Consider the following 24949-nt stretch of genomic DNA (forward strand, 5'->3'; position numbering starts at 1 on the left):
TATTTCTGGTTTTGTGCAAATGACAATGATAGTGCTACTGATCTTGACATGAGAGCGATGTAAATAATAGTGAACATATTCTTGGATTTGTACCTGGAAGAGATAGGTCTGGTTCGGGGCGTACAGGGGTAGTCTTAAAACAGTTAACGGAAGTGAAAATACCTTTGGAGGACATGAGGGGCCAGGGCTATGATAACGGTTGTAACGTGAAGACTCATCTCATTCTAATGAGAATTTACTATTCCAAGGCAGGAAAGCTCTTAAGGATGCCAACAGCCGCAAACTGTTTGTAACGCCGTTATAGACTGTTTAAGGAATTACAATATAAGAATTTCGATAGGAATACACAACACATTAATATTATTTATGTCAATATAGCAGGACCGATCTCGAGGCTCATTCACAGTCGTCCTTGGTATCGTTGGCTGTTACGGTATGGAATATATTCGTTTATAGTTTAAGTCCTTTTCCAGCCTGTATATCATAAATAATTTGGGTGTTCTTGTAGCAGAAATGACGTAATGGCTACCAACATTGCCACGAAGTTGCGCAAACGCGCGCCGCGCATGCGCAGTGGCAGATAGTGCAGAGGCTTGAAACGTAAATGTCGTCGTGTAAACTACGCTTTTTAAAGCCAACGAAAGTGCCTTGTGTGTTAAATATTTCCTGTAAAGTGATCACCACGTAGGAACAAAAAGCGTTCATGCCACCTACAAAGTACCTTAAGTTGATCACTGCAATCATATATATACGTTACGGTGACGTATTTAATAATAGTAAACTTGCTGCAGGCACTATAAGCCTACATGTTATTATTCACGTTGTCTGACGCGGTTCTATTTCCAAGGTCTACACAGAGGTGAAAGCGGAATCAGATGTAATGTTCAACAGTTTAATTTAGCATTTTAAGGTGGATTTTAACCCCGAAGTGCGACGCATAAAGCAAAAACAATAAACATAGGGTGCCTAGAGACGATTCCTATTGATCAAGTACTTTAATCATAATAATCTTGTAAGTCAATCTGTCGGCTAAAACCACGCTTCTGCAGTCTACAGCTATCGCCGTAGATCGCGCCAAGGTCGCGCTATTGATCGTTAGTGCACAGACTGAACGGTAGATGGCGTTGAACGTAGTGCATACTGGATTCGCGTAAAAAAACGGGAAAAAGACTACCCAGGAGAGTAACTAAGACACAATGCTGCATTTCATAAGCAACAAAAGCATTTTTTAAATATAATATCGATTCTTCGTTGTGTTAAACCTTTCATTTTATAATAGATGGTATATGTGCTCGAATAGAAGCACGAACTTAACGTTTACTTAATCGTACCTGAAGCACGCTGTGATTTAAAAAGGGTGTTCGCCACTTTCATGGTGCATGGGCCTTTACGGTTCGTGGGGTATGGCTATCAAGACATACCCAACACGTAATTTTTGTATTTGTGGGGCAGTTGGCTGCCAACAAGCACTGACGCCCCCGCAACTTGAAATGAAATGTAGGTTATGGTGGAAAATTGCAAATATACACACATACCGTGTATAGTAACACCGATCTTTTTGTGTTAAAAGCTCTCTCCAACAGAGGCACTCTTACATTATTTGTAATTTGTGAATAAATTATAATTTCTGATACATTGTCATCCGCACCGAATCGGGGAACAAAATTTCCTTGTTATTATGTCAAAGCTTATAGCCATGGGAGTCATTCGCAACTCGGATCCAAAATATATCTCCCAGACTATTAATTCAGAATCAGTTGAAAAAAGCCAGAATACGTCGTTACCCCACTTGCAATTTAAAATACCAGGTGCACTGCGTTGCAAACGCTTCCAGCAGCATTGTACAGTCACTTTGCAAAGTTTTTTACTGTTGTTAGTAACCAGTGTTAAGAACTACTATAAATGTGAACATAGAATGTATCTTTCTAATCTGAATATTGTGTGTCCGATAGCAAACTGCATGAAACTCAGAAAAACTATACTCACCCGAGTTAAGCATATTACAGTACTGTTAAAAAAGTGATAGAATTCGTTCGTTTTTGAAATTCACTACTGTTCCTAGAAGTGTCTGTACGCAATAACCACATCTACATCACAGTTTTTATTTCATTAAACACGTACACACACACACTGAGTGTCTTTCATGCATGAATACCCGTTAAATGTCCTAGGCACATCATCAGTAAAGTTTTGTGTTCATTTTCCTGGAAGACTGTGTGCAGAATTAATTAAAATATGAATCAAGTGTACATATGTATGCACAGTTCTCATTTCAGTAAGATTGAAATAGTAATGGACGGGTGTAGGACCTTCATGAATACTGCTCTGTAAGTGTGTAATTACTAAATGAATTGAGCCTAAGACCCGCAGAAATTTAAGCACCTCCACACTTCCTTTGATAGATAGTCCTTAATGAAGAGTACAATGCAGTTATTTTTTCCAAGATTATAACCATCTAATTGAGTCTGGGTGTGCTCCAGTAATACAAGGTGTTTTACTGTTTGGCTAAAACGAGAACCATATTGCCTCACGAGGTTTGCTTACCAAGACATACCCAACATATAATTTTTGTAAATGTGAGGCAGTTGGCCATACAACACAAATAAACTATTAACTAAACCACAACCACGACTGAGTGCTACTCATAGAACTCATGGGAAGATCAACATATACCTATATTGAATACTTCACAAGTCAGGTTAACTATTCAAGTTGTATCGCTCTTATTCACATGTTGCATATCATGGGCTTTAACCTCCCTTTGGTGGAAAATTAGATGTTTTCTCAGGCTGTGTGGGTAGGGAAAATGCCAGCCAGTCTTTCAGGAGGCAGTGTTTCATAGATTCGATGTATATAGAATTAGTTGTCGTGCAGAGAATTGGATGGTCCCATACTCCAGACTTTAGTCATTTCATTTGGTGATGGCATGAGTGCACTGCCATTTGTGATAAGTACTATTGGCTGCAGTACTCAGTAAGTTCTGCAAGTTTATTTCAAGCTACTATGCTGTCTTCTGAAGACTTGTCAGTATGACATAACATTTGTGGCTGTTTATTTTTAGGTGTTTGCCTGGTCCTCTTATTGTGCTCTACAGCTAACTTGAAACAGCTTTTTAAAATATACTGTGCATCTCTCATTGACCTCCACTGCTACCTGCACCCTAACTTCAACAGATGCTCTTCTGTCAGTAATTTCAGTTTGTTACTTGTTTGTTTAGTGCTCTCTACCTCAGATAACTCATTAGTATATTCTCCTTCCCCCTTGCATCTTCACTCAGTGCTCAGAATCACAACCAATTCAAATGAAAAACACTTCAGTAGTCATAATCTGAATACTAAGATTCAAGGATTGGAAAGATCTGTTACTAAAATGGCATGAAGCAGTGTTATTTGCTCAATTCCATGACAAGTATTAATGTATTTAAACAAGACTCAGGGTTTACAAAATGTAGGTACTATTTGCATTGAAAAATGCCAGTGTGATCAACGAAGAAGGGCAATATGAATGGTCAAATGATTGTGTATCACGAATATCTGCAACATGTACCTTAACATGGAAGAAACCAACTATCACACAAAACATATTTATGACGCTCCAAGAACCATTGTTAAAGACAGGAATCGAGGAATATACTACTGCTCCCTATGTATGGCTTCCGTAGCAAGATTTGACTAATTATAGTAAGCACAGGGGCATTTAAGCAGTAATTCTTCCCATGCATTGTGAATGGAATGAGAAGTCTTAATTCAGTGTACAATGCGAAGTACCCTCTGCCTTGTACTTCATAGTCAACTGCAGAAAGTGGGTGTAAGTGTAAGAATTAAGCTAACAATGGTACATGAACAGTAGATATTTAGTATAGCTGAGGAGGAAGCAGCTGTCTTTCTAATTTACTTGGTTAAATTTAACTGACAAACATGAATAACATTAAGCACTATAGTGTTACTTTATTGTTAATACTCTGCATATATTGATTTTCTTGTCTTTCGTTAATGTATTCCTTGACTTGCTATCCTTTCCTGATGGTTCTCTTTTTGTGATGTTGTCTATGGAGTATGATGAGTCAATCAGTCAGTGAAAACCTCCATGGTTTGAACCTCTGTTGGCTCTAGTGATTTTTTCTCTGTCTCATATCACTTCTGTCATCTCTAGAAATGGTTTACTCTGATGAGAAATGCCAAGTTGCAGTGTAGGTCAGAGTACATGTTAAACTGTACGTTCCCCTCTGACAGACTGTGTAAGTCAGTTCAGTTCAAAGATCAGAGAAAGGCAAAAGGCCTATCAACTCTAATATGACCATGTAGATTAAGACATTGCGGTGTTCAAACCAATCTTTGGGTGAATAGAGGTATACCTTTTCTTAATTTCATACATTGTCATATATCCTGAACTGTGATAAATCAAGGTATACAGCATTTGGGCAGAAAGAACTCCCTATTTTGTATTTTAAGATTTCCTAGATTGCTGCAGTGGAAGTTATCTTGTTTTATACACTAAAGTATGCTACTTTTTTCATATTTTTTTCCAGATACTGTGAAGCCACGGAGATGCCATGACAATTAAGCATTGAGAAGAGAGCCACAGTTTGCAACAAGATGTGTGTGTCAGTCTGTGACTCAGGTCCAAATGTGAAGGGGTCAATATGGGAGGCAAGCTATTCTGGATGCAAAAACATTTAAAAATTGCCACAGAAAATTAATGCCTACTGGAGGTGTCACAGACACAAAGAGACCAGGAAGGCCCTCAACTTCGGCGTCAGAGAAAAAGGTGGCCACATTGAGGGAGATGTTCAAGCCAAACCCCTCAAAATCAACAAGGTGGGCTGCAAGAGAGAGCGGTGTCACATACTGTTCTGTACGTACAATTGTTCACAAAGTCACATTACAAACCGTGGAAGCTTCATTATATTCAAATATTGTATCCAAATGACTGAGATAGGCTTGTAGAATTTTGTGAAATGATTTTCGCATGCCATGATCGTCTACACCTGTATGAAAAAATTCAGTGGAGTGATAAAACTGTCTCGGGGGGGGGGGGAGGATTCATTAATCATCATAATAGTCATTATGGGGCAGAGGGTAATTGCAAAGGCACCATTAAAAAAGTTAGGGAAAGCTGAACACAACAGTGTGGTGTGGATTGACTTCTTCCCGCATTATTGGACCTTGCCTGTTGAGAAACACTACTGACACAGAAAGATATCTAGAAATGTTAGAAAATTTTGTATTACCTACAATTTCTGAATGAGACATGTAACATGAACTGTTTCCTTTCGTGAGAAAGGTCACAGCAAACGTACCTGTTCATTTAAGACAGCATCTAGAAAATACTGGAGCAGACACGGAGTTGTAACTTTTGGAAAGACAATGGTATATTATAAATTAGTAGAAATTTGTGTTTATACCTACAATGTTGTAGGAGAGGGAAAATAAAAATAGTTACTTTCTGCCCACCCTGACAAGGCATGCATTTTGTTGGTGCCATATGATAGTATCTATACTAGACAAAGCCTACACCTGCCTAGGATTGGGAAGGAATAGTTGGTTATGCTTAAAAGTGCTAGTACACCAAGTGGATCTGGACTCACTCAAGACCAAATTCCAATGATAAATGTGCAGAAGGAGTAGACTTTTTCTAGGGTGAAATCATGTAGGAGGAAAGTTTTTAATAAATAGGAAATGAAGATCAGGAGGAGCAGTAAGCTTATTTCGTCAAAACGTTAGAGGAATTAAGTCGATGAATTGCTAATAGATCTTGACTCAGACATTTTTATGTCTCAAAAGTACCTCTTATCTAATTTCTATGCAAAGACTTCACTGCAGAGGAGAAGTTTGGCCATTATTCCCAAATGCAGTGATTCATTCAAAATAATCAGAATTTCAAATATTGTAAAGACCAAGTATTTGAAGACTGTATAGGAGAGTGAGTCATACACCAGTAGAGATGACCCTGTTCAGACTACAGGGTTTTACTCTCAGACTTGACACTGTGCTAGGCTCAGTTCTTATGAAGTGCATAAAGTTTAATTTGTGTCAAAATTTCAGTATGAACTTTCTTTCTTATTCTTCAGGCAATAGAATGTTAATGGATTTACTTGAAGCACAATCATGGACAATACTTTGCGAGGTTGTTCTCAAGTTGAAGGGCACAATGTGACTAAAATTAGCATTGTCCTTTCAGATCATGGTGCATTGATAGTAATACTTTAACTGAATCAAGGCAGAGCCATATCGTCAAGTAGTAAACAAAAGATTTAAGAGCTGAGTGCACTTACAATACAGACATTTGAATCTAATCTCAAAGGCAAACTTAGCAAGAAGTCTACAATACAAATGACTTGATCAGTAAATATACATTTCATCAAATATTTATCAGTTTCTTTAATAACTAAAAATTGCAGGTATGTATGCAGTAATAATAAGAAACCAATTTGTATAACTAATGTCATTAGAATATCATGTAAGATGGAGTGGAAGCTGTATCATTTTCACAGCTGATAATACTGGAAAGTGCTAAAGAATGTCATCAGACAGGCTAAAGCAATGCATTAAAGCATGAGAATAAAAACTTCGCACAAGCTCTCCTGCACACCTGGTGGGCTAACACTCCTGAAAGAAAGGTACTGGTAGAAGTGATACTGTGAGGAGGGTCTTAAGTCATGTCTTGATAGGTCAAGTCAGAAGAGTATTTTACACTAAAGGCAAGGTTCTGGGTTCAAGTCTCAGTCGGACAAACAGTTCAGAGTCATTCAGTCTGGAAGTAATAGCAATTTGCTTTATACATGTATAGAGGCAGGGGATGCAGAGAGAGAGAGAGAGAGAAGAGCAGTTATAAAGGTTTTATAAATGGTATGTGTTATTTTATAAACAGATTTTATTTTAAGAATCTTTTTAAAGGTGAGGCACTTAATTCATATGTTTTTTGTTATTCACACACTTCATGGTATATAACTTTCATTAATTTTATTGCCACAAACATATAATACTATGGAGAGTGAAACAGATTTTTTTTCCACTCAGCAGACAGCTTAAACCGAAGGTGACTAGAAGATCTGTGTTAAATAAACCTCCCTTCATGTAGCTTATAAAATTATTTTATGGTACATAGTATGTTGTACAGTTAACAAATATCACAAATAATGTCAAAAATAAGGTGCACAGTGCCAAGTAAAATAATCAGTTTTAAAAAGCAATGTCACAAAAATAGGGATGTAGAAAATTCAAAATGCCGGTCGCTAGAAATGAACTAAAATAAACTTTTCCCAGTTTCTTCCTGTGGAAAACAACCACTGTGGATCACAATTTAAGTTAATAACACTAACAAGATTTTTAGGCTTAAGTCAAATAGCAATAAAGGAATACATATTTTCTATTACAATACATTGCATGTTACATATTAGTATAATGTTTCTTAAACAAAAATGTTTGATGTAGCTAATATGCAACAAAAGAATCAGCCTGAGAATAAGTCAACTTTATGTCACAGGAACATAGTTCTCCATATTAATGCAACCGTGTAACATCTGTGATCACAGATCAGAAAAAAGAGGTGGCTCCATTTTTGACATTTCTCTTAACTGTCATGTAGATATAAAATTTCAAGCTACCAACTGTTTATATTTACACAAACTCTTTAAAGGATTAATTTATTCACAAATGATCAAGAGATCAGATCCACAGCCACCTAAGTAAAAAATCCTACCTAGCAAAACTAATTCAGTCTGAATTCTGATTTTTTTCTCTTCATTACAAAGGAACTTGGAGCTTAATCACAAACAAACACTGATAATAAACTGTTTGCATATTTTACTTAAAAGGCACTGGTATCCGAGTTTAACATCCACATAAAAACTGGTATCCAGCTGTCCCAGCTCATGTTCCAGTAATAAACACCAGCAAATAACTTCAAAAAAGCACAACATTAACAGTACGCTACGTCCTGGAAGCAATACTACTATTCTGTTAAAAAGGAGTGGAATCTGGACAGCACTAATCTGTATTAATAAATAATTAACTTTGCAGAAATGTTATTTGTACATAACTCTGCTTTTAAACTAATATAGTTGTGTAAAAATATTTATTTGAAGACAAATTTTATGTTAATGCACTATTATTTGTGCTACTTTAACAACAATGTGATGAAAGTAGTACTCTCTCGACACAGCCACTGGCATCTTCTGTAGACAGTCTCGAGCAGTGACTCTCATGACCAGAGATAACTTGCACATTGAGGTCTGAACATCCACTGTCTTCTCTTCCCAATCACATAACACTCGACAACTGCACAGGAAGCTCTTACATATTATATTTCCAAGTACGTATACTGCTGTTTTCACTGCATTTTCGAAACCTCGAACTTTGTTGTCATGATTTCCTGGAGGGAGTAAAAAAGCAAATGTTATTAAATTACTTTTCTGAATTATATATGTTTAAGAAGCTAAATAAACGATTATTTAAGAATATAATAATGAAATCTGTTTTGAGATTTTGAACACGAACACTGAAATAATAACAGTTTTATCACACTTTAAAGTGACAAATAAATCGAAAGTAAGTATATTTTATCAGCAAACATTGGAAACTCCAGGTTGGAATAACATCGATATAAGGAAAAAAACTGCTATCTCTGGCAGCTTGGACCAGAATGCAGATGGTGGTCATGTAAGCATGAGGTGTGCTTGCTTGTGTGAATGAATTGTGATTGTGATTTTGTGTGTGTGTGTGTGTGTTTTTTTACTTTTATGATGAAGGTCTGGCCAAAAGCTAATATGTAAGTGTATTTTAGTTGTGGCTGTCTGCAACTTAACATGTCATCTTTACGGTAAGTAGCAATCTATCTTTTCCTTATATTGTTATATTTTATCACCATTAGCAGTAACTTGTGTTGTATGTTACAATGCATGGTCATTAATAATATGTGACTTTAGAAGTTATGTACTTCACATTAACAACGCACTAGTGACTAGTGGGTCTGTCATAATTTTTCTTTCTTTTTCACACAAGTTTCCATATTTGGCTACTTAAAACCAGTCGTATTTCTTTTTTCTTGCCTACCTGCCATACCCAAAGCTCTCAGGTATCCATACTAAAGTTTATATAATAGCCACTGTAGTCTATTCCTGAACTGACTATACCTGCCTACCTGTAATAACCAACCTTTCCACATTCCTTGTGAAATTCTCCACAGTTTTATTTTCTAGTGGTTTAATTTCATACTGCTTATACTGATCCATCCCGAAATATGTCCCACGAGTCTGGGGTTTCCATTTTCACAGTCATTTAACACATCATCCTCTCACAGCTGGTTACAATGTTTCCACAACAAGCTCTTCTCCTTTTGCTTACTACCGTCTCCAACTGATTGATGCTGTATTTTTTTTTCTAAATTCAATCCAAGACAGTAATCACTTTCCTTAGCAACTTTCTATAGGTATTGTCATTAGACACTTTCCTTCTCACTATGAATGCAACATTCCCAAACATAAACATTCCCCACTTCCCCATACAATACTACCTTCCCCAGTGTAGTCCTCACAGCAAACAGACTTGATCTGCAGTGTTTCTTCTTTCGAAGAGAAACCTACAAACAAATCTGCAGAACTGTTATTGGTACCAGCAATGCATCTCCTTCTGCCTAATAGTTTATGAGAGGTGTGAGTAGGACTCATGCTTTGAGGGTTCCATACAAACCTAATTATGTATAAAGGGAGGTCAGAAATATCTGAAAAGCTGGTAATGACGTTGCAGGGTAGGTTGTGCTGAAAAATATTTCTTAAGGAAAAAATTTGATATATTGTGCCGTTTCCGAGTTAATGCAATAAAGATAGCCAATTAGGTCATTGTGTGCACAAATTCAGGCCACCTGTCACATACAATTAGTGTCCTCTCATAGCGTAGATGATAGTACACGAGACTGCTCAGCCTTCGGCTTGGGTTCGATCCTTACTACTGCAGCATATTCTTTTTGTATCGCTCTCTTGTTGAGTTTTAGGAAACCAAAAGAAGAACACTTTTGGTGACTCCATCCTCTGGCAGGCCACCTGAATTTGCACACATAACATCCTGACTGGCTAACTTCAGTGCTAATTAAGTCTGAAACAGTGCAATGTACTGAATGTTTTTCTTAGCAATTATTTCTCAGCACAAACTACCCTGCAACATCCTTACAACCTTTCCAGCCTGTTTCTGACTGCTTTCTATTAGTCACCACTTTGGTGAGTAGGGTGTCCCTAACCTATCCCCATTATCCAACTGGAGGAAGGGGACCCACAGTTTAATGTGGAATCCAAACCATGTACTGTTTCTGGCGTCTCCTCGCATCACTGAGGGGTGAAGGCTAGGATAAAACGAAGTAAGTTCAAAGTATTTGACATAAATGATTTTTTCTTTTTTCTTCTTCTTCTTTTTTTTGCCCCCCACAGCTTCAAGGGACCAGACCTTACTATGTGACAAATTTCAACTTAATACCTGTACCCATTCCTGAGAAAAAAGGGGTCTTAACAGTTGGACAGATGGACAAGAAAGTGATGTTATGTTTTTACTGATGTAATGACCCCCTAGTATGTCAGTTATAGAGGGATTGTATTCCTTAATGTAAGCTACAAAATTATGTGTCAGTGTCTACTCAAGAATGATCCCAACGCCAGAAGCAATTAAAGGCAGAAGGAATTATAGGAGATTATCAATGTGATTTCAGAAGTAACAGATCAGCCTGTTTCACTCAAACAGATAACCAAGAAAGGTTGGGGACATAGCATAGACATTCACATGGTTTTTGTTGACTTCAAAAAAAAGCTTATGACAGCACACATAAGTGCATAATCACCAATGCCTTGAAAAAGTTTCAAATTCCAAAAAAGTTAATGTGTCACGTGCAGATATGTTTAGAGATTTCCTTGCACATAAAGTTCAGTACAGGAATGTCAAGAGTCCGAACTGGTCTTAAGACAAGGAGACGCATTCTGTCCAAATATTTGTTAACTTAATTTTAGAAAAGATAGAAAGGGAATTAAAAAAATTAAACCTAGCTGGAATAAGACTCGATAATACAATTAACTGGCTTGCGTATGTGGATGATGATGATGTAATAAGTGACTGCGAAGCGCATTTGCAGTTCATGACAAGCAAGGAAAGCTGGGTTACAAATTGGGGAGGAGAAGGCTGAATACATGGTCATGAGCAAGGCACCCAATGTCAGTTGATGAATTCACTTTTACAAGAACAGATTTAATTAAATATTTGAAAAGCATTTTTAGTGAACATAACAGAAATTGAGATTAGGGCAAGTATCACAGCAGCAAACAGAGCATATTTTGGCTTACAGTATGTGAAATCAAACTATATCAGAGTGTAATTCCTCAGTACTTCTACATGGGTTTGAAACACTTACATCACAGAAAACAGTTGCACAAAATGAAGCTTTTTGAGAGAAAAATATCAAGGACAATATTTGCCCCATGTCGATATGCCAAAGAAAGACGATATATGTGGGCAGAACATTTAATTAGGATGGAAGAGGTAACACTACAGCGAGTAGCATTCTCAGGATCTGTGAAGGGCAAAAGGAAGGCCACAGATGAGGTGGAAGGATGACAACTGGAATATGGATGCAATGGGCCTGAGAAAAGGAGAGTGGACCATGAAAGCCAGGAACAGAAATGATTGGTGGTGAAACATATCAAATGCATATGGTCCCCCAGGCCCCAAAGCGACAACTGAGAATAATACACTGAGCAGTCTAAGCAGAGAGAGAATCCCATTATCCCCTAACTGTATCTTGTAGATCCATATACTGAACAAATTCAGCACCTATGGTGGTGAATTGTGTGTGATTTTCAGAGTTTTGGAGAAGGTGAGGTGTATTCCAGCTATGAAATTCTTATGCTCTATCTGAGAGCCCTGAATGCCATCCAGTGCATTTACCTAGCCGTTTCCACAACACCCTCCTTCACCTACAGTACCTATGGGAAGAGGTACTTCAGTCACTGAAATTGACTATCCATCCATTGTGTAGCTTCTTCCACCTTTTGAGTAACATCTCCAGACTGGACACTATCCCTCAATGCACAAATTCCTTCTCCTGTAGGAAGATCCACCAGTATTCAGAACTCGAGTACAAACATCAGTATGCCAAATATTGGCATAGGACACTAATTACCGACTAGTGACTTTCCATCTTTTTCTGGCAATGGTAATTAGCAATTCGAAAGTCTAATAAATTTCTGTTCAGGTTGTCATCCATCCCTAAAAATTTCCACACACACTTCCAACCATCTACTGATAATGCTCTGAAAAAGCAAGCCTTTACTTTTGGACATTCCTTGCTACATCTTATGTGTTTCAAACTTTTATTACATCCCAGTGTAACACCACTATCTATTTATATATAATTTCTCTTTACTTCACCTGTAGTGATAATGACCCAAGTGTTGTGCACCTCTAATGAACACAACGACCATCTCTTCAAAACGATTATTCTAGATGTGCAACTGATGACTGTGGTGTGCAATAGTAGCCTAAAAATTTGTAGTTTTATCACATTATGATGGATGTTGCATATTCAATAGAATATTACAGAAAGGTACTGTGGCGACAAAAGCTTATGCTCATATACATCGCCACCATAGAAATGAGAGTACAGTCTTTTACAATGTCTCAAACGATGTGAGATGAAGCTACGTATCTGAAAGGTGTGAGAATTGGATCCAACTGCTGATTAGCATATAACAGAAACTGATTACAGCAATACATAATGGCGTGCAATTACTCTATGATAAATGACTATATGTACTGTGATGAAAATCACTGTTATTACTGCTCTCTTTCATTTTAAATATGGAATCAGCACTAGGGAGCCTTCGCTGCAATGATCTGATTTGAGAAAATCACAGATGGCATACGGATATATAAACTGCACTCCTCAAATCTCTGTCCAAGTATGTTGATTTATTTTTTCTATGCTGTCTGTAAATCACTTCACTTCATGAGACTGACTACAGCATTTCACCTCATTTTCGCACTGAGGTACTGATCCACCTCAAAATGCATCAGATTAGATTAGATTAGTACTTGTTCCATAGATCATGAATACGACACTTCGTAATGATGTGGAACGTGTCTGGTTAATAAAAGATGTCTGTACAAGATATTACATTTCACGAAATATTGCATGACACAAATGTCCCCCTCCCCCTTAATTCATTTCTAAAAATTCAGCCAATGAGTAGAAGAAGTTGTCATCTAGAAATTCTTTTAATTTATTTTTAAATGTTAGTTGGCCATCTGTCAGGCTTTTGATGCTGTTTGGCAGATGACCAAAGACTTTGGTGGCAGCATAATTGACCCCTTTCTGTGCCAAAGTCGGATTTAACCCTGCATAGAGAAGATCATTAACAACAAGTGAATATATATACTGTGAGGATCCCTAGATCCTTAAATAGATGTCTGCAGGATGACCGTGGGTGGGCTCCAGCAATTATTCTGATCACACGTTTTTGAGCAACGAATACTTTTCTAGTCAACGATGAATTACACCCCCCCCCCCCAAGAATATGATGCCACAGTGAATGAAAGTAGGCATAGTAAGCTAATTTACTGAGATTCTTATCACCAAAATTTGCAATAACCCTAATAGCATACGTAGCTGAACTCAGACGTTTCAGCAGACCATCAATGTGTTGCTTCCAGTTTAGCCTCACTTCAATGGACACACCTAAAAATTTTGAAAATTCAACCTTAGCTACAGACTTCTGTTCAAAGTCTATATTTATTACTGGAGTTGTGCCATTTACTGTACGGAACTGTATATACTGTGTTTTATCCAAATTTAAAGAGAGTCCGTTTGCTGAGAACCATTTAATAATTTTGTGAAAAACATCATATACAATTACATCACTTAGTTCTTGGTTTTTGGATGTTATTACTATACTTGTATCATCAGCAAAAAGAACTAACTTTGCATCTTCATCAATGTGGAACGGTACTTCATTAATGTATATCAAGAACAGTAAAAGACCTAAGACCGAACCCTGTGGGACCCTGTACTTGATAGCCCCCCCAGTTTGAGGAATCAGCTGTTGTTTTAACATTACATGAACCACTTATTTCAACTTTCTGCATCCTTCCAGTTAAGTATGAATTAAACCATTTGTGCACTGCCCCCCTCAAACCATAATGATTTAGCTTATCTAAAACAATTCCACGATTTACACAAGCAAAGGCCTTTGAGAGATCACAAAAAATACCAATGGGTGATGTCCGGTTATTCAGAGCATTTAATATTTGATCAGTGAAAGTGTATATAGCATTTTCTGTTGAAAAGCCTTTCTGAAAACCAAACTGACATTTTGTTAGTACCTTATTTTTACAAATATGGGAGGCTACTCTTGAAAACATTACTTTCTCAAAAATTTTTGATAGAGCTATCAGAAGAGAGATTGGGCGGTAGTTGTTGACATCTGACGTATCCCCCTTTTTATGCAATGGTTTTACAATGGCATATTTCAGTCTATCGGGGAAAACACCCTGCTCCAAAGAGCTATTACATACGTGGCTGAGAATCCTACTTATCTGTGGGGAACAAGCTTTAAGTACCTTGCTGTAAATGCCATCAATTCCGTAAGAGAGCTTTTACTTTTCAATGAGTTTATTATTTTACTGATTTCAGAGGGAGAGGTTGGTGGAATTACAGTTGTTTCAAACTGCACAGGAATGGCCTCTTCTATTAGTAGCCTTGCCTCTTCTAGTGAAGATCTAGATCCTATTTTCTCCGCAACATTTAAAAAATGATTATTGAAAATATTTTCAATTTCTGATTGTTTGTTAGTACACTTGTCATTCGGTTTTATGGCACTAAAGTCTTCCTGTGCTCTTGGTTGCCCTGTTTCCCTTTCAATAATATTCCAAATTGCTTTAACTTTATTATCAGAGTTACTGATCTCAGATATGATACACATGCTTCTGGACTTTTTAATAACTTTTCTTAGTACCGCCCAATAGTTTTTTTAATATTGAGCAATTTCAGGGTCAGTACTCCCTCTTGCTGTTAGATACAGTTCTCTTTTACGGTTGCAAGATATTCTTATTCCTTTAGTTCGCCAAGGTTTTTTATACGTTTTCTTGGAATTATGTTTAACTATTTTCTTGGGAAAACAATTTTCAATTACCCTTAAAAATGTATCGTGAAATAAGTTATATTTCAAGTTTGCATTGGGTTCCTTATACACTTCATCCCAGTCTAGCTGCTGTAGGCTTTTCATAAAGTTTGTAATATTTTTATTGTTAATTGAACGCACTGCTTTGAAAGTCTGATTTGATATACTGCATGGAGCTATGTCATGTACTGTAACTAGCTGTGCACCATGATCAGAAAGACCATTCTCAACAGGATAAGCATTTATGTCCTTAAACTTGGTCTATAAAAAAGTTATCTATCAATGTACTGCTGTTCTTTGTTATCTCAGTAGGAAAATCAATGACAGAGCTCAAATTGAAAGTACTGAGTAATACTACAAGGTCATTCTTCCTATTACACTCTTTCAGGGAATCAACATTGAAATCCCCACAAATGATAATTTGCTTCCCCCCCGTCTGACAGCACAACAATGCATCCAAGTTTCCTAGAAATAGCTGGAAATTCCCTGAGTGGGACCTATACACAGTTACAATTATGAAAGTACCATCATTTAGTGGCACATGCTTCCATATGTTGCTCTACACAAAATTTTTTAGTTTCTAAATTTTTTACAATGTGGAAGCTCTTGACATATATGGCAACTCCTCCTCTCATCATATTATCTCTACTTACATGTGCAGCTAACTTGTACCCATTGATGCTAACCTTTTGCATATCAGTGACAATGTGATGCTCAGACAGGCATAGTACATCCATTACATTCTCAGTTTCTATAGCTTCTAAACAAAGCAGAAGCTCATCAACTTTATTCTTCCATCCCCCAATATTTTGATGAAATGTACTAACATTATTTTTCACTTTACTTTTGTGAATATCTTGAACTTTATTAACATCTTTAGTACTTTCCTGGCTGAGTTTCCCACTGGACACTGATCTTACACTAAAAAAGAGTTTCCACCATGAGATGTAGTTCCTCCCCCCATTAAAATTCCTGCTATCAGCCCAGCCAGTTTACCCCTCCCTTTCCCGTTGAGGTGTAGGCCATGCCTAGTAGTGTCCCACCTACAGAGTGAATCAACAGGAACCACACCAATGTGTGACCCTGCACCAGATCCAAGTAGCCATTCCAACTCCAAATTAACTCTCCTGACAGAAGAGCTCAAATGAGGTTGGTCGTGGTGCTCCAGAACCGACACAAACCCAACACTGGTATGACTCGATGTTGATGCAATCTTTGCCAGGTCATCAGTGAGCAGTTACACTTTTAACCTCGATCCTCTTGAAATCAGAAAGACAGAAGAAGACATAACTTACCTCATCTGAATCCAAGATAGGTAATGCACTGTAAAGAAGAGAAAGAATCATTTTAGCTCCAATATGTACACATAATTAACAGAGTATTTAATATGGCTTATTCACTATTGAAAAATCATGCTATAGGTACAAAAAATAAACTTTATCCTCATGATAAGTAACACATACGTGTCAGGCACAGATGATGGGATGTTTTCTTCAACCCATTTCAGGTCATCTTCCTGCAAGAAAATATAAAACATGACTTTAAAAAATTGGAGAAAAATACAGTATGTGAGTCAAGTATAACGCTGCAAAGCCACCACCAAATTCTAAAATCTACATCTACATCCATACTCTGCAAGCCACCTGACGGTGTGTGGCGGAGGGTACCTTGAGTACCTCTATCGGTTCTCCCTTCTATTCCAGTCTCGTATTGTTCGTGGAAAGAAGGGTTGTCAGTATGCTTCGTAGGAGGGAGCAATATACTGCATGATTAGGTGAAGGCATGTTCTCGAAACTTCAACAAAAGCCCGTACCGAGCTACTGAGCGTCTCTCCTGCAGAGTCTTCCACTGGAGTTTATCTATCATCTCCGTAACGCTTTCGCGATTACTAAATGATCATGTAACGAAGCGCGCTGCTCTCCGTTGGATCTTCTCTATCTCTTCTACCAACCCTATCTGGTACGGATCCACACTGCTGAGCAGTATTCAAGCAGTGGGCTAACAAGCGTACTGTAACCTACTTCCTTTGTTTTTGGATTGCATTTCCTTAGAATTCTTCCAATGAATCTCAGTCTAGCATCTGCTTTACCGACGATTAACTTTATATGATCATTCCATTTTAAATCACTCCTAATGAGTACTCCCAGATAATTTATGGAATTAACTGCTTCCAGTTGCTGACCTGCTATTTTGTAGCTACATGATAAGGGATCTATCTTTCTATGTATTTGCAGCACATTACACTTGTCTACATTGAGATTCAATTGCCATTCCCTGCATCATGCGTCAATTCGCTGCAGATCCTCCTGCATTTCAGTACAATTTTCAATTGTTACAATCTCTCGATATACCACAGAATCATACACAACAAGCCTCAGTGAACTTCTGATGTCATCCACAAGGTCATTTATGTATATTGTGAATAGCAACGGCCCTACGACACTCCCCTGCGGCACACCTGAAATCACTCTTACTTCGGAAGACTTCTCTCCATTGAGAATAACATGCTGCGTTCTGTTATCTAGGAACTCTTCAATCCAATCACACAATTGGTCTGATAGTCCATATGCTCTTACTTTGTTCATGAAACGACTTTGGGGAACTGTATTGAATGCCTTGCGGAAGTCAAGAAACACGGCATCTACCTGGGAACCCATGTCTATGGCCCTCTGAGTCTCGTGGATGAATAGTGTGAGCTGTGTTTCACACAACCGTCTTTTTCAAAACCCATGCTGATTCCTACGGAGTAGATTTCTAGTCTCCAGAAAAGACATTATACTCTAACATAATACGTGTTCCAAAATTCTACAACTGATCAACGTTAGAGATACAGGTCTATAGTCCTGCACATCTGTTCGACGTCCCTTCTTGAAAACGGGGATGACTTGTGCCCTTTTCCAATCCTTTGGAATGCTACGCTCTTCTAGAGACCTATGGTACACCGCTGAAGAAGGGGGGCAAGTTCCTTCGCATACCCTGTGAAGAATCGAACTGGTATCCCATCAGGGCCAGCGGCCTTTTCTCTTTTGAGCGATTTTAATTGTTTCTCTACCCCTCTGTCGTCTATTTTGATATCTACCATTTTGTCATCTGTGCGACAATCTAGAGAAGGAACAATGTGATACTCCTTCCACAAACGATCAAAGAACAGTTACAACATACAAATTTGTGTTAGACATGCATTGCTGATGCTTAATACTTCAGCTTTGTAACTGTAACAATCTTTGAGCTGATTTGCCTTTGTTGTTGTTGTTGTTGTTGTTTGTTGTTGTCTTCAGTCCAGAGACTGGTTCGGCTACTCTATACTGAGCAAGTTTCTACTACTACTAGTTACTAGAAGTAACTACTGCAATCTACATCCTTCTGAATCTGCTTAGTGTAATCTCTTGGTTTCCTTCTATGATTTTTACCCTCCACACTGCCCCTCCAATACTAAATTGGTGATCCCTTGCCTCAGAACATGTCCTACCATCCAATTCCTTCTTCTGGTCAAGTTGTACCACAAATTCCTCTTCTCCCCAATTCTGTTCAGTACCTCCTCATTAGTTACCTGATCTACCAATCTAATCTTCAGCATTCTTCTGTGGCACCAGATTTCGAAAGCTTCTATTCTCTTCTTGCCTAAACTATTTATCATCCATCTTTCACTTCCATTCGTGGCTACACTCCATACAAATACTTTCAGAAAAGACTTCTTGACACTTAAATCAACACTCGATGTTAACAAATTTCTCCTCTTCTTGCCGTTGGTAGTCTACATTTTATATCCTCTCTGCTATGACCATCATCAGTTATTTTGCTCCCCAAATAACAAAACTCGTCTACTACTTTTAAGTGTCTCATTTCCTAATCAAATTCACTCAGCATCACCTGACTTGATTCGACTACATTCCATTATCCTCGTTTTGCTTTTGTTGATGTTCATCTTATATCCTCCTTTCAAGACACTGTCCATTCCGTTCAACTGCTCTCCCAGGTACTTTGCTGTCTCTGACAGAATTACAATGATTTTTTCTTTTGTTTCCTTTACTGCTTGTACAATATACAGATTGAACAACACTGGGGATAGGCTAAAACCCTGTCTCACTCCCTTCCCAACCACTGCTTCACTTTCATGGCCCTCGACTCTTATAACTGCCATCTGGTTTCTGTACAAATTGTAAATAGCCTTTCGCTCCCTGTACTTCACCCGTGTCACATTCAGAATTTGAAAGAGAGTATTCCAGTCAACAATGTCAAAAGCCTTCTGTAAGTCTACAAATGTTAGAAATGTAGGTTTGCCTTTCCTTTACCTATCTTCTAAGATAATTCATAGGGTCAGTATTGCCTCACGTGTTTCAACATTTCTAAGGAATTCAAACTAATCTTCCCCGAGATCGGCTTCTATCAATTTTGTAAAGAATTAGTGTTAGTATTTTGCAGTTGTGACTCATTAAACTGATAGTTCGGTAATTTTCACACCTGTCGACACCTGCTAACTTTGGGATTGAAATTATTGTATTCTTCTTGAAGTCTGTGTCATACATCTTGCTCACCAGATGGTAAAGAGATCTGTCTGGGCTGGCTCTCCCAAGGCTATCAGTAGTTTTAATGGAATGTTGTGTACTCCCGGTGCCTTGTTTCAACTATCTGAGCTCCTGATATTCATATAAGTGGTTCTCTTTTCTCCAAAGGTCTCTTTAATTTTCCTGTAGGCAGTATCTATCTTGCCCCTAGTGATATACGCTTCTACATCCTTACATTTGTCCTCTAGCCAGCCCTCCTTCGCCATTTTGCACTTCCTGGTCTCATTTTTGAGATGTTTGTATTCCTTTTTGTCTGCTTCATTTACTGCATTTTTATACTTTCTCATTTCATCAATTAAATTCAATATCTCATCTGTCATCTAAGGATTTCTACTAGACCTCGCCTTTTTACCTACTTGATCCTCTGATGCCTTCACTCTTTCATCTCTCAAAGCTACCCATTCTTCTACTGTGTTTCTTTCCTCCATTCTTGTTAATCATTCCCTAATGCTCTCTCTGAAACACTCTACAAGCTCTGGTTCTTTCTGTTTATCCAGGTCCCATCTCCTTAAATTCCCACCTTTTTGCAGTTTCTTCAGTTTTAATCTACAGTTCATAACCAATAGATTGTGGTCCACATCTGCCCCCAATTTAAAACCTGGTTCCTAAATATCTGTCTTACCATTATATAATCTATCTGAAACCTTTCAATGTCTCCAGGCCTCTTCTTCATATAAAACCTTACTTCATGATTCTTAAACCAACTGCTCTCAATGATTATATAGAGTACAATCACCCACAATACGACAATCTTCCAAAGAAGAAGGACCACTAGCCTTCACCCATAAGTGAACGCTGGAATCAGAATTTATCTTACAACGTCTACGACAAGACAAAGACAAACTCCCGTGCGGTAAAAGGTAGGAACCCTCACTAGCAATAATAATCTCAGAAACAGGTATAGTACGGTAAGCTAAGATTTCCTTAGTTTCAAAGGATTCCAAACCGGCTCTTCCTGCATTGTTACAAGCAACGAAAGCTACAGTTAGCCATCCGTTACCCAAACTGGAAGAAGAAGAAACTTTCATTAACGAAAAATTTAACCTCGCACCACAAAATAAAGTAGGTCTGTGAATAAGAACAAATTGAGTAGTTTTACCAACCAATATCTGGGAGTATGCGTGCGGAACGATTTGAAGTGGAATGATAATATAAAATTAATTGTTGGTAAGGCGGGTACCAGGTTGAGATTCATTGGGAGAGTGCTTAGAAAATGTAGTCCATCAACAAAGGAGGTGGCTTACAAAACACTCGTTCGACCTATACTTGAGTATTGCTCATCAGTGTGGGATCCGTACCAGATCGGGTTGACGGAGGAGATAGAAAAGATCCAAAGAAGAGCGGCGCGTTTCGTCACAGGGTTATTTGGTAACCGTGATAGCGTTACGGAGATGTTTAATAAACTCAAGTGGCAGACTCTGCAAGAGAGGCGATCTGCATCGCGGTGTAGCTTGCTCGCCAGGTTTCGAGAGGGTGCGTTTCTGGATGAGGTATCGAATATATTGCTTCCCCCTACTTATACCTCCCGAGGAGATCATGAATGTAAAATTAGAGAGATTAGAGCGCGCACGGAGGCTTTCAGACAGTCGTTCTTCCCGCGAACCATACGCGACTGGAACAGGAAAGGGAGGTAATGACAGTGGCACGTTAAGTGCCCTCCGCCACACACCGTTGGGTGGCTTGTGGAGTATAAGTGTAGATGTAGATGTGTTAGCTATGATTAAGTTATTCTCTGTACAAAATTCTACCAGGCAGCTTCCTCTTTCATCCCTTGCCCATATTCCATATTCACCTACTACTTTTCCTTTTTTTCCTATCGAATTCTAGTCTCCCATAACTATCTCCCTAATGAATAATTTCTTTTATCTCATCATGCATTTCTTCAATATCTTCATCTGTGGAGCTAGTTGGCTTATAAACTTGTACTACTGTGGTAAGTGTGGGCTTCATGTCTATCTCGGCTACAATAATGCGTTCACTATGCTGTTCATAGTAATTTACTTGCACTCCTATTTTTTTTATTTATTATTAAAACTACTCCTGCATTACCCCAATTCGATTTTGTATTTATAACCCTGTAGTCACCTGACTTGTTCCCCCGGCCACCGAACTTCACTAATTCTCACTATATCCAACTTTAACCTTTTCATACTTTCTAATCTTCCTACCCAATTAAGGGATCTGATATTCCATGCTCCAACCCATAAAACGCCAGTTTTCTTTCTGTTGGTAATGTCGTCCTGAGTAGTCCCCGCCCGGAGATCCGAATGGGGGACTATTTTACCTCCGGAATATTTTACCCAAGAGGACGCCATCATCATTTAACCATACAGTAAAGCTGCATGCCCTTGGGAAAAATTACAGCTGTAGTTTCCCCTTGCTTCCAGCCGTTCAAAGTACCAGCACAGCAACGCCGTTTTGGTTAATGTTACAAGGCGAGATTGGTCAATCATCCAGACTGTTGCCCCTGCAGCTACTGAAAAGGCCGGCTGTCCCTCTTCATGAACCACACATTTGTGTGGGCCCCTGCATTGTGGTTGCACCTACGGTATGGCTACCTGTATGGCTAAGGCACGCTAGCTTACGCACATATTTAAATATGTCTGCTTGTGTCTGTATGTGTGGATGGATATGTGTGTGTGTGCGAGTGTATACCTGTCCTTTTTTCCCCCTAAGGTAAGTCTTTCCGCTCCCGGGATTGGAATGACTCCTTATCCTCTCCCTTAAAACCCACATCCTTTCGTCTTTCCCTCTCCTTCCCCTCTTTCCTGATGAGGCAACAGTTTGTTGCGAAAGCTTGAATTTTGTGTGTATATTTGTGTTTGTTTGTGTGTCTATCGACCTGCCAGCGCTTTTGTTTGGTAAGTCTCATCATCTCTCTTTTTAGATATGTTTATGTATTTTTATTTATTTAGTTTTTAAATTACAGATGGGGATTATTAATTCCTAGCACTATCTTCTACACAAACAGAAATTCTTCTTCAGAATGGAAGGAGTTATCAAGGAGAAGCTTCAACTTGTTTTCAAATTTAACATTATTGTCCAGCAGGGATTTTACATCACTGGGTAAGCAATCAGAAATTCTGGTTACAGCATTGTATAACCCTTTTTGTGCTAAAGGCAACTGTAATGTGGAGTAAAGAATGTCATTTTTTCTTCTGGTATTGTAATTAAGAACATCATTGTTCCTGTTAAACTGTAGTGGATTATTCATAAAAAAACCTTCATGTGAGGAAATAAATTCACGATGTTAAAACGATGTTGGGTGTGTTGTATCAATTGTGAAGGAGACAATGCACAATATCTAAAAGGTAAGCACAGATCAATTTTTTGAACAGTCCTCGTATTCCAAGGCAGCAATGCTGGGCTTCGTTTTCCAAAGCAGCAATGCTGGGCTATGTCCAATCTGATGTTACTGTGCTAGGATGAATCTGAAAATAACTGATATGAATAATGTTGAATGTATTATGAAAGTTTGCATGTTAGTATTTAAATTCAGGATATATGCTCCTGGACATTCCTGGCTACAGAATTACAGCTCAACTAATTTTACATGCACCAATGGTCTCTACATAATAAGCAATTTCTCTGTAGCTTTATTTGTGTGTAAAATAAAGAGCTTGATATTAATCCTTGAGGGCCTTCAGTCAAATCACTGCCAACTGTACCATCATGTTTGCCATTTCTACCTTAGTAATCAATATTCATGAGAAAGTTAATTCTTGGAATTTGTGATTGGTATTTCCTTATAAAACAAGTCATTATTCTACACAAATGCTGCTGGATTCCGAGAAACACTGGTCCTTCACAACATTTTCCCCTCCTCCAAATCGAGATAAGAATTTCCCCAGGAGCTCAAAAATTAAACTGTGAATTTCTTTTCTTTTCTTTTTTAGGTGTGTGTCTTCTCAACTACACCCTCTCTCTTAGGGATACTTGTACAAATGCATAGTAGAACAGCTGTGGAGGTTAGGGAATATAAATGGAAGTAGTGGTAAGCTGAAACTTAAGATTCAGTTCGTGAGATATACTCAGCCATGAGAATGGCAATGTGCTGCCCACAAGAGATTTGGGTTCAAGTCTTAGTCTAGTAACAGACTTCTTTATTTACATGATACAGTTTTTCTTTGTCACCAATGCTCACCACAGTGCATACTCTGTTGCAGAGTAGAAATATGTGATACTTCAAGGAAATTAACTTAAAGACAGATATATAGTTGTGGTTATCTGATCGCAAGAAGGACTTGTAGAATGTCAGCTCATCAACAGTAAAAACTCACTGAGGTGGACCATTCTTTGACAACAAGCTTCAGTTTGTCATGAAAACCAGTGAATTACTGCAATATCACTTTCCACGCATTAAGTACAAGTTGCTGAAGTTAACATATCATCTCCTGAACCTAATTATATATGAATGCCCTGCACCCACAAAAATCAGCATACACTGACACGTCATCATCATCATTATTATCATCATGTTTGCTGTACACAGTGTGGCAGTGAATCGTTGACAGTCAAAAGGAAAAAAGAAAATATTTGGATAGTTTTGAAACTTAGTTGTGGAGAAAATTGTTTAAAACAGAACGGACTGACACTGATTAATAACCAGAATAATAGAAAAGGAAAGAAAACTAATTGAAATGAAAAGACTGACACAAGCATCTATGCTGGGACATGTATTCCAAAGAAACTGCATGCAATGAAGGGTCATGTAAGTAAAGATTGCTGGGAAGACAGGGAAAGAGAAACAAAGGCACTGGAAAGACAGATGAAACTAAACATGGATGAAATTACCAGCAGGTTAATGAAGAGGCATAGAAGAGAGGTAAGAGGAGGGAATGCAGTACATATCTGCCTTAAGACGTATCTACCAGTGGTGAGATATGGTGTGTAACTTTTGTACTGTAGACAAAATTATTTTCATCTGTAAATGAACTGGATGTAGTATTCTGTGATTTTTATATATTCCAGAAATCGCTCATACTGCCTTTCGCTCCAGCATGAGCCTTACTGTTCTTGTAATAATCTCCCCACATGATCAACAACATGAGCGAGAGTCAAATGTTAACAAGGTTGGGAAAAGTTTCGCTGTTCAAATGGCTCTGAGCACTAGGGGACTTAACATCTGAATCATCAGTCCCCTAGAACTTAGAACTATTTAAATCTAACTAACCTAAGGACATCACATACATCCACACCCAAGGCAGGATTCGAACCTGCGACCATAGTGGTT

General features: G+C 38.1%; 2 protein-coding genes and 1 non-coding gene across 4 annotated transcripts in view; 2 read left to right on the plus strand and 1 right to left on the minus strand.

The window, feature by feature from the left end:
- Window positions 1-1350: 1350 nt before the first annotated feature.
- LOC126196852 (U11 spliceosomal RNA) lies at window positions 1351-1480 on the plus strand. Its single transcript, XR_007539280.1, has one exon. It is a non-coding gene; the product is annotated as a U11 spliceosomal RNA (small nuclear RNA).
- The window catches only part of LOC126194795 (uncharacterized), a 71061-nt gene continuing 47480 nt past the window's right edge, over window positions 1369-24949 (plus strand). Inside the window, exons 1-3 of one of the 2 annotated variants that reach the window (XM_049933101.1) lie at window positions 1369-1497; window positions 4529-4817; window positions 22646-22782. In XM_049933101.1, coding sequence (XP_049789058.1) covers window positions 4699-4817; window positions 22646-22782 — 256 coding nt within the window. In that variant the 5' untranslated portion in view covers window positions 1369-1497; window positions 4529-4698. Of the gene's footprint in view, window positions 1498-3763; window positions 3808-4528; window positions 4818-22645; window positions 22783-24949 lie in introns of those variants that run through there. The other variant, XM_049933102.1, reaches the window with a different exon arrangement.
- LOC126194794 (transmembrane protein 87A) overlaps window positions 6856-24949 on the minus strand; it is a 76068-nt gene continuing 57974 nt past the window's right edge. The window contains exons 14-16 of the mRNA XM_049933100.1: window positions 16615-16667; window positions 16447-16474; window positions 6856-8373 (exon numbers count right to left, since the gene is read on the minus strand). Coding sequence (XP_049789057.1) covers window positions 8332-8373; window positions 16447-16474; window positions 16615-16667 — 123 coding nt within the window. The 3' untranslated portion in view covers window positions 6856-8331. The remainder of the gene's footprint in view (window positions 8374-16446; window positions 16475-16614; window positions 16668-24949) is intronic.

Source organism: Schistocerca nitens, chromosome 7 (genome assembly GCF_023898315.1).
Source record: "Schistocerca nitens isolate TAMUIC-IGC-003100 chromosome 7, iqSchNite1.1, whole genome shotgun sequence".
In the NCBI taxonomy this organism is placed as follows: Eukaryota; Metazoa; Arthropoda; class Insecta; order Orthoptera; family Acrididae; genus Schistocerca; species Schistocerca nitens.